A 13900-nucleotide genomic window follows, 5' to 3' on the forward strand; every position below is an offset into this window, starting at 1 on the left:
GCGATAATCATTTTCCTCATTAGAAGTTTTCAAACTCCTTCATTTTGGACAAAACAGTTTTGACCATAAAGGCTTTAGTCTCTTTAGTGCAGAATCATCATTTAATGGAGGCTGAGCATACTGGCCATGTAGCAACCTTTAAGCACCTGGAAATCAGACATCTAGAAAGATTCTGTCTGTCTACAGTATTCAACATCAATTTTAATTTCTTGGTATTACTCTAATGAATGGAGTTATTTCAGTCTGTAGGACGTTTGTGACTTAAGCCGTTTTATCCATTTGTTCCAAAGTCAGAAATAAATGGATGACCTATTCTGGTAATTTTCCTCCATGCTTTTATTCTTGTAGCATTTAAGAATATAAATATAGGAAATGGTCATTTTCAGTGTGATTTTAAGACTAACATTGATTGGTGTCTCTTTTAACATATATAATATCTTTGTAGACTTTGTAGGTGTTCTGGTGACTTTACTGTTAGAAATGCAGTTTTTACCTTTCAGGCATATGACTGTGTACATGACATTGGCTATTTGATAAATCTAAACTTAAGCTTTATGAGGGGAAAATTCAAGCCAAATCTCAGATCATTTAGTAACAATTTTATGAGAATTTATAGGGATTTTATTTATTTAAAATTTTTTTCAGTGTTTATTCATTTTTTAGAGAGAGAGAGAGAGACAGAGCACAAGTGGGAGGGGCAGAGAGAGGGAGACACAGAATCCGAAGCAGGCTCCAGGCTCTGAGCTGTCAGCACAGAGCCTGATGTGGGGCTCGAACTCAAATCGTGAGATCGTGGCCTGAGCTGAAGTTCGACGCTTAACTGACTGAACCATCCAGGCACCCCGTGAACTTATAAGGATTTGAAAAGTATAGGGGCACCTGGGTGGCTCAGTCGGTTAAGCGTCCGACTTCAGCTCAGGTCACGATCTCACCGTCCGTGAGTTCGAGCCCCGCGTCGGGCTCTGTGCTGACAGCTCAGAGCCTGGAGCCCGTTTCAGATTCTGTGTCTCTCTCTCTCTCTCTGCTCCTCCCCAGTTCATGCTCTCTGTACCAAAAATAAATAAACGTTGAAAAGTATAGATCACATTGTCATTATCGTTAGTAATAGTTGTAGAACTCTGGGCTAAGGAATACTAAGCATTTCTCAAAGCATCGTGTATTAATCATGTTTTTTATTTTCTGTATTTTACGTTTGACAGCTTAAAAAGCTTGTTGGCCAGGGAGAGTCTGCCTCCCTTAGAGACCGCACAGGGCTGGGCCTGGAGCACCTCTTGCATAGGCAGACCAACTAGTAGCAGCCCCAGCCTCCTACTCTCTCTCGTAGAATCCAGTTCCCCTGCCCTAAATCAGCCAGCTAGAAATACCCCTTTGGTCCAACGCTATAATGCTCGAAGAGGGAGGGCCCCTAGCCCCGTGTGAACTTTACAGATAAAGCATGATCTGGTCAACTGTTAAATCTCGTAGATAGAATCTTTATTGTAGGACAATGTCTGGACAGTTCCCCCCCTGCACTTGGGTTTAGTCTTTCTAATACTCAGCATACAGCTGTGGCTGGGGCAGCAGCATGAGACAGTCTAGTTTAGCTAGGATCGCTTCTTTTTCGTGGCAATAGATTGTGGTGTGTGGGCAAATCCTTGTTAGGTGTCAGATTGAATGGCGGTCATTGTGGTGTTCTTCATGGCAGCAAGACTGGCGCTGCGTGTACCGTGAAACTTTTATGAAAGAAGAGACTGGTCAGTACCTGAAGCAACTTGACTTCTGGCTCCCTGTCGGTTTCACTCATCTATTACTATGTGACAGGAACACTCAACTTCATGGCTTTTATAGTGATTTGTTCTTGTAGGTAGAGTAGGTGGCTCCTGCACTTGGCATTAGCGGAAGTCTCGCTTGGCTGGGCCAGAAGATCTAAGAAACTTCGCTTCTGTGTCTGCGATTATATTGGGCTTTCACCTCTGGTAGCCTGAGTTTCTTCACAGCTTGGTGATTCCAGACTGCTTGGACTTTGTGCACAATGATTAGCTTCAAGAAGGAAAGAGGAAACTGCCACACTTCTGAAGGGTTGGCCTGGAATCTGTCACATTCTAGTGAAGCCACAGTAAGTCAGGAGGCTAGTCCAGATTGAAGGGGATGAGGAAAAAAAAGTATCTTTTTAGAACGGAGTAAGGAAGGGATTGATTCTGTCCACCGTTGGCCACCATACTAACCAGAGAAGGGCTATCCTCATAAGTCAGTCTGGGAAAGTAAAGTGATTCAGGGTTTGGGAAATGGATTCAGGGATTGGCAGGCTTTTAGAAGCAGAAGTGTTGGGGGACTGACTTGCTGGCTTTCAGTTGTAAAGGTTTGGTCACTGGAGTGAGGCTGCACCTGACTGACGTTCCGAGCACGGGCGAACTGAATGCTGGTGCTGATTGGCTTTCAGAAATGTGGAACTGTCAGGTTGGCTGGTCGTCTTCATAAGCATGTGTGGTGACAAGACACCGATCGTTTCTCTCTGATCCATCGATTCTCGTGGTTACTAATTCGTGGCTTGAGGCTCTTGCCAAGAAGCAGTCCAGTTCCCATCTTGAATTTGAAGACCAGGAATATTTTATTCTCATCAGAGTATTTTTAGAAGATTTTCATTAGTACAGACTTTATCCTTTTTTCCCTTTTTCGTTTTTTAATGTTTATTTTGAGAGAGAGAGACAGTGCGAACAGGGGAGGAGCAGAGAGAGAGGGAGACACAGAATCCGAAGCAGGCTCCAGGCTCTGAGCTGTCAGCACAGAGCCGGACGCGGGGCTCGAACTCATGAACCGCCAAGATCATCACCTGTGCCAAAGTTGGATGCTTAACCGACTGAGCCACCCAGGTGCCCCAGTACAGACTGTATTCTTTTTTTTTAATATGAAATTTATTGTCAAATTGGTTTCCATACAACACCCAGTCAGTGCTCATCCCAACAGGTGCCCTCCTCAGTGCCCTTCACCCACCCTCCCTGCCCTCCCACCCCCCCAGACTTTATTCTTAATTACAGGTTTGGCAGAGTTACTGGACTTTCCCCACAAAATACTAATTTTTATTTAACTTTTGGTTGCGAAGCCAGGGGAAATTTAGAAATATATTTGCTTTCAAAGCAGGTTGAAATAAAGAACTACCTTAAAGATGGCAGTTGTCAGGATGGCATGCTTATGTCAGTGTTGGGTAGAATATTGGTAACAATATTGTATTTGAATATTCGGAAGTTATATAGATCATGCAGTCACTAAATATAGTAGGTATTCATTAGTGGTGAACATTAGACAAATCAGAAGGAGGCCTGCGTAAGAAGTTGAGCATCATGAAAGGGCAGGATATAGATTGGAGCAGCATTTGACTACTGAAGGAAGTTCGGGCAGTTCAATGATTTTACTAGTAATGTGGTGATACTAGTAATGCAGATTACTGGTAACGTACCTGGTGGGATTGGCTTGGGTATTGTAAGGGTTTTGTTGTTACTAAATCACGTCAAGTGTGACATAAAGATGGTACTTTCTCATGGGACAGTGAGAAAATTATAAAATGATACAGGGAAAGCGGGCCATAGACTTGTAATAAAGTAAAGGAATATTTTAAGTAGGGACAAATTAACAATTCTGTTTAATTCAGACAATGTTTATTTCATACGTGTAGTGCTACATTCCATCAGAAGATGTTTGCATTTTATGATAGTTCAACAAGTAAAACACATTTCTTTGAAAAAAAAATTCTAATGCTTAGGCTTTTAACATATAAATACAATGTACAAAATAAATACACCACAAAAACCACCCACCCACAAACTGCTGTGTGCATCACTCCTGGAACATGTAGCATATATAAAAGTACACTGTATACATTGATTGTGATGTCTTCAGTCCTAAGTAACAGAAAAACTTGACTTTGTAAAGTGCCAGACAGTAACTGTCTTAGGCTCTGTGAGCCATATGGTCTCCCGTCACAACTACTCAACTCTGTTCTTACAGTGCTGAAGGCAGCCTCAGGCAGAACAGAGACAGCGGTCTCTGTTTTATTACTTTATTAGTGTTCCAGTAAAACTTTATTTATGGACACAAATCTGAATATAATCGGCACATGTCACAAAATATTTTTTTTTTTTTTCAACCATTTAGAAACGTAAAACCACTGTTGGCTTGTAAGGCTACAAAGACAGGCAGCGGGTCACACGTGAGTATCTGAACCATTCGTAGGAAAATGCACAACCAAGCCAAAGCAAGGCACTACAGCAAGAAAGTGAGTGATGAATGCTGGGAGCCAACCTTTTTGTTTTCCAGCATCATTCAAGAAATACAATTACAATGATAGTCGTAGCCAACTTACGCTTTTCTCGTGTCTCAGACGCTATCCTAAGTGCTTTAAAAATATTAACTCATACCTCCAAGCAATGCTAACATTCTCACTTCTCTTATAGAAAAGGAAACCGAGGCACAGAGAGGGTAAGTGGCATGCCCCATGGGATCTGAGCCTTGGCAGTGGGAGTCCAGAGTCCACACTCTTAACCACTGCCATGTTGTGTGAAGAACATCCTTCCTCACACAAAATTCTCCTGCAGACACCTCTGCACCCTCCTAAAACATCAACGGTAGGACACACACTACTTCTTCACACAGCACTGTTTATCATACAGACTGTTTTCATCAGCTGTTTTCAAAAATAAACTCAGTCTTTTCTTAGGAATAAATGTGTCCCTAATGCAAAATTTGGCTGACCACGAGACAGCTGGAGAATTTTACAAAAAGACTTTTAGCTTCTTTCCGAAGGATCAGTTCAGGAACACCTGAATTCACTTAAAAATGCCAGGAAATAGAGATGCGTTAAATTTTAAAAGAACAGTACACTTAAAATACACACTGGAACAACAGGAGTCGATGCCGAGGGTTGACGTGGGATCTCCTCACGCACGTGAGAGCTGCGGAGCTGAGGTTACGGATTTTCCTGTGTACACTTACGGATGGGATCCGTGCACGCACAGACATCTGTGATCGGCCTAGCAGCACGCGGACACACATCAGCTCCACTCAAGGACTTTTCACGTGAGTTCAAGGATGTCACCTGGCTTCTCAATGTGTTTGTGCTTTTTAAAAAGCTTCATCTATCTATCTATCTAGACATTTGCAGGTTTCTTCAAAGAAAAAAATAACCCAACCCTCACAATCCAGTCGCTGCAACATGACTTCTGGCGTAACTGTCACTCTCACCCGATACAGATACTGAGTTTTTGTCAGGAAACGGACGTATTTGAGATGTCTGCGATGGTTCTATCCTGGCATCGCTCATCTCAAGGTCACAGAGACGTCGCTTCTCAAGAAGGGCTTCTGGATCTGTTTCGACGTCTAGTCACCCCTTTGAGCGTTCGGAGTCCACCTGTTGTCAAGTATTTCTGAAGCTCAGGATGGACACGGATCGGAGGCTCTCATTCACGTGAGCTTTGGGAGATCTAGTGATGGCTGCCCTGACCAGAAGGTTCCTGACCTTCGTTTTTTTTTATTTGTTCTTCTCTCATGTGATTTCTGTGTTGTACAGTATACCGTGACTTCTAAAAGAATGGTCTCTCTCATGCTTTACAATTTGTAGGGTGTCTGACACTAAAGTCTAACATATGGGAAAAATTTCTTCCTTCTAGATTCAAAGAATTTTTGTGTATTTCCTGTCAAGAAAAACTCTTGTGACTAAAACTTTTAGATGATATTCCTAAGTTTTTTGGTCTTGTGTGAATTATCTGATTATTCTGAAGGATGAACTCAGAAAAAAGTTCCCAATTCATACTGTTTATAAGCTTTTTTCCTCTGTGTGTGTCTTCTGATGGGCAGTGAGTTTTGATTTCTGGATAAAAGTTTTCCTACACTCCTGACATTCATAGGGTTTCTCCCCTGTGTGTTTCCTCTGATGTATGATAAAATGTGACTTCTGAGAGAAGGATTTCCCACACTCCTTACATTCATAGGGTTTCTCTCCTGTGTGAGTCCTTTGATGTAATCTGAGGACTGAGTTCACAGAGAAGGATTTACCGCATTCTTGACATTCATAAGGCTTCTCCCCTGTGTGTTTTCTCTGGTGTTTAGTGAGGTCTGATTTATAGTAAAAGTTTTTTCCACATTTATTACATTCAAAGGGCTTCTCCCCTGTGTGAGTTCGCTGGTGCACTGTGAGAGCTGACTTCTGATAGAAACACTTCCCACACTCCTTACATTCATAGGGTTTCTCTCCTGTGTGAGTTCTCTGATGAGTTTTGAGGTGTGAATTTCTAGAAAAGAATTTCCCACATTCCTTACATTTATAGGGTTTCTCCCCTGTGTGGGTCCTCTGATGTACCGTGAGGTGTGATTTCTGGGAAAAGGATTTCCTACATTCCTTACATTCATACGGCTTCTCCCCCGTGTGTGTTTTCTGATGTACCATGAGGTATGCCTTAACATAGAAGAACTTCCCACACTCGTTACACTCATAGGGTTTCTCTCCTGTGTGTGTTTTCTGATGTTCCACAAGGTGTGGCTTCTGGTAGAAGGATTTCTCACACTGATTGCATTCGTAGGGTTTCTCCCCTGCATGAGTTCTCAAGTGTCTACTAAGAGAGGACAGGTGGTAGAAGGTTTTCGTACATTCTTTACATTCATAGGTTTTCTCTCTGGCTTGACCTTTCTGTTGTCTTGTGAGGTCTCCATTCCTAGGGACCGATGTCCCACATTCCCTGGGTTTGTCCTTTGAGTGAATATGCTGATGTATTAGGAGGATAGACTTCTGGCAGAAGGACTTTCCACATTCACTACATTTATAGATTTTCTCTCTGGCAGGAGTTTGCTGGTGTTTTGTGAGTTCTCCATTCCTAGAGAGAAATTCCCAAAGTCAGTAATACATAAGGTACTCTAGCTGAGAACCCATTTCTAGAGATGTTCCCATACTGATTCGATTCATGGTTTCTCTATTATGAATGTTCTGACACACACTGTGGTTTAACATTAAGTAGCAGGAACCTTCCTTTGCATTGTATGCAGTCTCTTAATTGCCTGAGATCTGCTTTGGGTAACAAAGCCTCCCTTCCTGTGCAACTGAAGAAATGAAAGACTGCTTCAAAGTTTGAATCTCCTGGTCCTACAGAAGATCTCCACTGGGGAAGAGGGCTTTCCCATTTGGAAAGTGAATTCTTTGGAATTCACTCCAGTGTTTTAGTTTTCTCACGTTTAGTATGAACTAGTGCCTTCCTACTTCCAGTACTCCCATCAACACTTTTTTTTTTTTTTTTTTTTACAAGTCTTTTCATCTTAAAATCAAAATCTTGAACTTGCCTTGAATTTTCAGCTTGGCTTCCCTGGGATCTTGCTCCTAAGTCATGAATCTTCCAAAGGTCTTCTACAAAGGAATTCAAAATTTAATACCATTTAAATCTTAACATATTATTATGGTTGTAGGGCTGATTCTTAGGCTTCAGGCCAATCTCCCCAAATAAAGGAATTCTTATATGCAAATTTCCTCTATGCCTTTGGTTTAGAAAAAATATAAACACTGAAGACGGTTGGAGCAGACAAGGGAAGAAATGTCATTATAAACCCAAGTACTCTGACACTTTACAAACATTTTAAAAACCTGGAGAAAAAAGTTAAGGAAAAAAGAAAAAGAATGGGGAGCAGAGAACAAAAGACATTCAGAGTGGTGCACAAGAATCTGGGACTCAGAATGCGGTAAGCCCATTACAGACAATGAACAGTAGGTAGGGTGACAAGAAAAATTAGTAGACGACTGTGTCCACTGGAAATATTGGGGAAAGATGAAACTGGATGCAAAGCTAAGCCTTTGTCAGCCAGAATTTAATTTACTGTTCATTAGTGACTACAAACTTCTACTTTATTTCCTCTGTACCCACACACGACAGTCTAGATGCCTAGTCTAGTCCCTACAGTGACTACATCACAACATGTGTGGAGGAACAGTTCCACACTCCGGGCTCTCTCCGTCTCACTGGTGTAATTTTCACCGGGACGGAAGACCCAGGAACACATACATCCCAAAGGAAAGATGATTAAACAGCAGTGTGCAAGTCATTGTACAACAGGATGAGTTTCCATTTGTAGCACAGACGTTTTCAAGCCTGACCACCAAAAAATACTGCATCTCCAAAGCAGCGTTACCACGACCCAATGCCAGTCTTCCACTGCTTTCCTGTCTTAGTTTCGACATTTCTGCTTCAATTTACTACATGATCTTTAAGGATTAATTATTCAACATGATCCTGGAACCTTTACTGACCTTTAGATTTACTCCTCTTTATTTTTTTTATTCTTTTATTTTTTAACGTTTATTTATTTTTGAGACAGGGAGAGACAGAGCATGAACAGGGGAGGGTCAGAGAGAGGGAGACACAGAATCTGAAACAGGCTCCAGGCTCTGAACTGTCAGCACAGAGCCCGACGTGGGGCTCGAACTCACAAACCGCAAGATCATGACCTGAGCCGAAGTCAGCTGCCCAACCGACTGAGCCACCCAGGCGCCCCAAGATTTACTCCTCTTTAAAGGCCTGAAAGGAAGCGAAAGATAAAGAGCAGGGGCTTGGGGTAGGAATTTCATGGCCTTTGCGGGGAAGATGTAAGAAGTTAACGTGACGGGACATGTGCAAGGTTAAGTGAGATGCACAGGAAACAAGAGCCTGTGTGTCTTTGGTCTTAAGAAAGGATGAGCCCTTGCAGGAGTGACTGTGAAGGGCACAGAGCAGAGGAAAGGGTCTGTCTCTTGTGAGTTCAGATTGAATATTTCCACAAACATCTAGTGAACAACTAAGAAATACCAGGCATTGTTCCTAGTCCTGGCAACGCAGAAGCTCACAAGTACAGGAAAAGCATTTAAGGAGCAGAGTGAGATCATCTTAGTGGTTTTCCTGTTTTTGTTTTTTTATCTTAGTGTTATCACACTCCAAATAAGGTGCAGATTTTAGGAGGGATAATCAGTACCTGTGTGAAAGACAAACACTATCTAAAAGGAAGTATCAACTCTGGAAATAATATAACTGATGAAAGGCATAATGACTTATAACCTAATTTCAGAGTTTAAAGAGAGAATAGGAAGTTAATAAACTGGTGCTGAAAATAACTGAGGCACATTTCATTGTTAATAAAAGGAGGGAAATGGCATTCGAAGAAAAATTTATGGTCAGATTTAAGATCTAACACTTTAGGGGTGCCTGGGTGGTTCCGTTGGTTAAGCATCTAACTCTTAATTTCAGCTCAGGTCATGATATCACAGTTTGTGACATTGAGCCCCACATTGGGCTCTGTGCAGACAGCGCGGGGCCTGCTTAGATTTCTCTCTCCTCCTCTCTGCCCCTCCCTTGCTCATGTGTACACGCGCTCTCTGTCTCTCTCTCAAATAATAAACTTAAAAAAAAAAAAGAATTGTTAAGATTTAATACTTTAAGATTATAGTGTTCTAGAATTCCCACTTAATTCCCAGGTACTGGAATAATGGGAATTCCAGAAAAAAAGACAAACATCTAAGGCAAGGTTAGGCAGGAATTAGTTTTGTATATAGGAAAGAAAAGCAAATCTATTTTACAAAGTCTGGCAAAGGACGAATTTATGTGGAAAGAATGACGACTGGAGGTGCGATTTATGTTGCTTGCATATGCAGACCAAGTGTCCTCAGTCATTCCCAGATGTATAGGGCATTTAAAAAAGAGATTCCTGAAACATATTTCAGAAGGCAAAAGGCACCAACCACCTCACTAGCGACAGGGGTTCTAATTTCTCACTCACCTGGGTAGTTCCGACGTGGAAATTCCACCTCCAGTATCCACGGTTCTTTTCCTTGCTTCAGCTTGAAGACCGCATTTGGCTTATTCACACAGTAACCTATGAATGGAGAAGAAAACACGGTTTACTTGGGATTTAGGGCCTGTGAAGGATAAGGAAGTACAGTTTGAGAACACTCAAGTCCTACTTTGGCTCGGCAAATTTAGATTCTTTCACTGGCGAGGGTGGGGACGCACATTCTTTCTGGTGCCCGAAACGGCCTCATCACATTTGACCCCTGAAACAAAGCCAATATGGCGCCGCCCTACAGGGACCTCACGTGTTGCAGCAACTGGGGAAGGAAATGCGAACTACTGGCAGTTCCATTCGGGGAAGTTTTCCTCACCCACTGAGACTAGGTGACCATAGTTCTCCCGCATCACTTCCTTGTACAGGGTCCTCTGAGCAGCGTCCAGTAACTGCCACTCCTCCCGGGTGAATTCCACAATAACATCCTTGAATGTTACAGGTCCCTGTAACAACATATTTTGGTTGAAACTGAAGTATTCAGAGTGGAGTACCAGGAGAAAACCACTTGTGAACTAGCTCTTCATGTGCCATCAGGTTTACTCTAGAAAGCTGGATACATTGCTACTCTGTACATAGATAAAATATCTGCTCACTCTATGTGCTGAGCTGTGGCTCCACGCCTGGAATCCTGCCAGGAGATACACAGATGAATGAAAGCAACTGTTCCTGCTGTGAAGGAACACACAGTCTGACCAGGAGGCAGAGACGTAAATACTCAAATGCGATACATATGGCAGGTGCCCTGACAGAAACATGTACGAGATATAAAATGGTCACAAGAGGGAGTGGTTACTTGAATTTTGTATTATCAAGTTAGATTTTCTAGGTTAAGCTGACTAATGGAAACTTTGGGAGCAAAGAAGACAGAATTGACAAAGACACGGATGGATGCATGAAAAATGGCAAGTTGAGGAAAATTACAAAGAAGACAGTCTGATACGAGAATAGGGTGTTGGACAAAGATCGGTTAGAAGGTAATACAGTCCGGTCCAGGTGACAGAATATGGAATAATTCTGAATGTGTCTCTGGACCATTAAAATGTATTTTGCATACCCACTGAATTGGTACCTGCTTATTAATTTATATTTGTAATAATCTGTTTATTAAAAGTTGGTAAGTTTTATTTCTATTTATAATTAAAAAACTAATTCTAGTATTATTTTATACTATGTGGACTGTCTTACATGTTTTTGGGGTGTTCACCCCTTCACTTTGTAGATGCGAGTATGGATAACGGAGCTACCGATGTGATACATGTGGGTGGCAGGAGAGCCACAGGAGTAGACCGGTAGCTTAGAAGAAAACACTAACGGGGCACCCAGGCGCCTCAGTCGGTTAAGTGACCAACTCTAGATTTCGGCTCAGGTCATCATCTGGTTTGTGAGATCGAGCCCTGCCCCGCGTAGGCCTGCTTGGGATTCTCTCTCTCTCTCTTCTCTCTGCCCCTCCTCCACTCGTGCTTTTTCGAAGTTAAAAAAACACGAAAGAAGAGGCAAGAGCACATCAGAAATATGGAGTGTTACAAAATTAAGAGGCATACGTGAGCAATAAACATTTAAAGCAGCAGCAGTGGGGGCACCTGGGTGGCTGTCGGTTAAGCGTCGGACTTCAGCTCAGGTCGTGATCTCACGGCTGGTGGGTTCAAGCCCTGCGTCCGTCTCTTTTCTGTCAGCTCAGAGCCTGAGCCTGCTTCAGATTCTATGTCTCCCTCTCTTCTCTGCCCCTCCCCTGCTCACACTCTTTCTCTTTCAAAAATAAACATGAAAAAAATAATAAAGTAGCAGCAGTGGGTAAAAAATAACTTCCTTGGAAATTAATTATTGAGAGAAGGGGGAGGTTACGTCCCATAGTACTTCTATAGTTTGATAATGGCTAGAACTATAATGCTAATTATTTTCATTCTCTCATTTTTATTGACAGGACTGTTTAGGGCTATGAAATTTCTTCCAATCGTTGCTTATATTTCATAAAATCTGAAATGTGAAAATCTGAGGAACTTCTTCATTGGCTATAAATTCTTGCTTCACATTTCTTTCCTGAAAACACCATTCTATTCTTTTACATACAAGTTGCTAATAAGAATTATGTCCATTCAAAAAGAAAAGAGTTATGTCAATTTTATTTTCTTTCCTTGCCAAGAGATGTAGACTTTTTCTTTGTGGCCTAGAGGACTCTTTTTTTTCCCTCTGCTTTTAGGTCTAATAGTTTTACTAGACTCTCTCTTGGTGTTTACCATTCTGGGTCAGTTCTCTCTGGCACAGAGTCTTCTCAGTATGTAATTCAGTTTTCCTTTTCTTTATGGAAAGTTTCCTCTGATTAAATATTAGTTTTAGATTTTGTTATTGACGGATCCTACTTCAGCTTCTACTTCTGTTACCCTGTCTTCCTCTTCCAGTTAATTCTTCCCCCTCCCACTCCCTGGGGTCTCTTTTCCATTTCTCCTGTGTATCATTTATCAGGCGTTCATTCATCTTCTCCCCAAGGTGCCCTGAAATTTAATCTTCTATTCTGAGATGATGTGCTGTTCTACCATTTCTTTCCTGAGTTAATTTGCTTGCATTTTATATCTCCTTGTTTATCCATTTCTGTTCTGAGGCTTTAATCTCTGGGGTTCAGGTTCTTTCCTGTCTGAAACACGTAATATTGGACGGCTGTACTCTCCTCTACTTTGTGTGTGTTTGGGGGAGGAGTATTGACGTCAGCTGAAAAAATGTCAATTCACAGATTCCACTTTTTCTTGTATTAGCATTGTATACATGTTGAGTAATATTTTTGGTTCATGATCAGACGAAGAGCTTATTTTATGTTGGGGAGGGGTGAGAGTGTTACTTAGTTCAAAAATGTCTCTATTGGCATAGTATGTTCACATTTTTTTTAATGTTTGTTTATTTTTGAGAGAGAGCACAAGCTGGGGAGGGGCAGAGAAAGGGGGAGACACAGAATGAGAAGCAGACTCCAGGCTCTGAGCTGTCAGCACAGAGCCCGACGCAGGGCTCGAACTCACAGACAGGGAGATCATGACCTGAGCGGAAGTCGGATGCTCAACCGACTGAGCCACCCAGGAGCCCCATATGTTCACATTCTTGAAGAAAGCACTACTGGGGGAGGTATCTTTAGATTCTGTGTACTGTTTTGTTTTTTTTTTTTAGGGCACCTGATTTCCGCTGCTGGTTTTCTTACGTGCTTTCAGTACGTAAACACAGGAATTCTCTTTCTTTTCCTCTGAGTTGCTGATGTTCCCGCACACATTCTGAGTCCCTTCGTTTTTAACCCCGGTGCCAGTACTTGGACCCCACGATTGCAGACTTTCCCCCCATCTTTCCCCAATCAGGGTGAGCGCCTCTGCTTGTGGCAGAGTCCACTTGATCTTCTGTTCCTTTGCAACTGTGACCTCACCGTCCTCTGTCTTTCATCAACCCCCCCTGACCTCCTGCTCTGGGGGCAGCTCCCAGCTGCTTCAACTTATACATAAACTGAAGTGTCCTGCCTCCTAGCTATATAGCAGGATCAGGTTGTGGTGTGTGGAGATGTTTGTATTTTGCCAGCTAACATTATTCTGTAAAAGAAACTGGGAAGATGAGAAAAAGAATCAGTTGGGCAGAAAGAGGCAATGAGTTGAATTTTGTTCACACTGTGAAGTGACCGTTGAACACACAGCTGGAACTGTCCGTTTTGGCAGATACATATGTAAGTGAATTTCCACAAATAATATTGTCATATATATTTAAGCAGAGTTCTGGAAGAGTCCAAAGAAAAAAGAAAAAAAAATCTGTGGAAATAGGAATTTTCAAGATGATGGTAGGAGAAACTAGGCCAAGACCGAAGCCTGACGGAACTTCTCTAAATAGAAGAGCAGGCCAGGAGGAGAGCGCTCAGAAACCAGAGACAGAGAGATTCACAACAAATGGGCAGTTCTACTGTGAAGCCAAATGTAAACATCCAAGGTAGAGTAATTGGGTAAGAGCACAGCAAGGGAGTGAAAGCTGTAATCATTAAGCACGATGATTGGAGAAATTTTGGGAAGACTTAAAATTCTTCAGAGAAACCAGCTTTTGGATGCACATCCTAACAGCTCGG

At 42.1% G+C, this 13900-nt stretch overlaps 1 protein-coding gene across 8 annotated transcripts in view; it reads right to left on the bottom strand.

Moving 5' to 3' along the window:
* Positions 1-4820: 4820 nt before the first annotated feature.
* LOC102955603 (zinc finger protein 25) overlaps positions 4821-13900 on the bottom strand; it is a 28419-nt gene continuing 19339 nt past the window's right edge. For all 8 annotated transcript variants that reach the window (XM_015536274.2, XM_042959811.1, XM_042959809.1 and 5 more), the window contains 4 exons: positions 10139-10265; positions 9757-9852; positions 7300-7363; positions 4821-6839 (listed from right to left, as the gene is read on the bottom strand). In XM_015536274.2, coding sequence (XP_015391760.1) covers positions 5786-6839; positions 7300-7363; positions 9757-9852; positions 10139-10265 — 1341 coding nt within the window. In that variant the 3' untranslated portion in view covers positions 4821-5785. The remainder of the gene's footprint in view (positions 6840-7299; positions 7364-9756; positions 9853-10138; positions 10266-13900) is intronic.

The sequence above is a fragment of the Panthera tigris genome, chromosome D2 (assembly GCF_018350195.1).
Source record: "Panthera tigris isolate Pti1 chromosome D2, P.tigris_Pti1_mat1.1, whole genome shotgun sequence".
Lineage (NCBI taxonomy): Eukaryota > Metazoa > Chordata > Mammalia > Carnivora > Felidae > Panthera > Panthera tigris.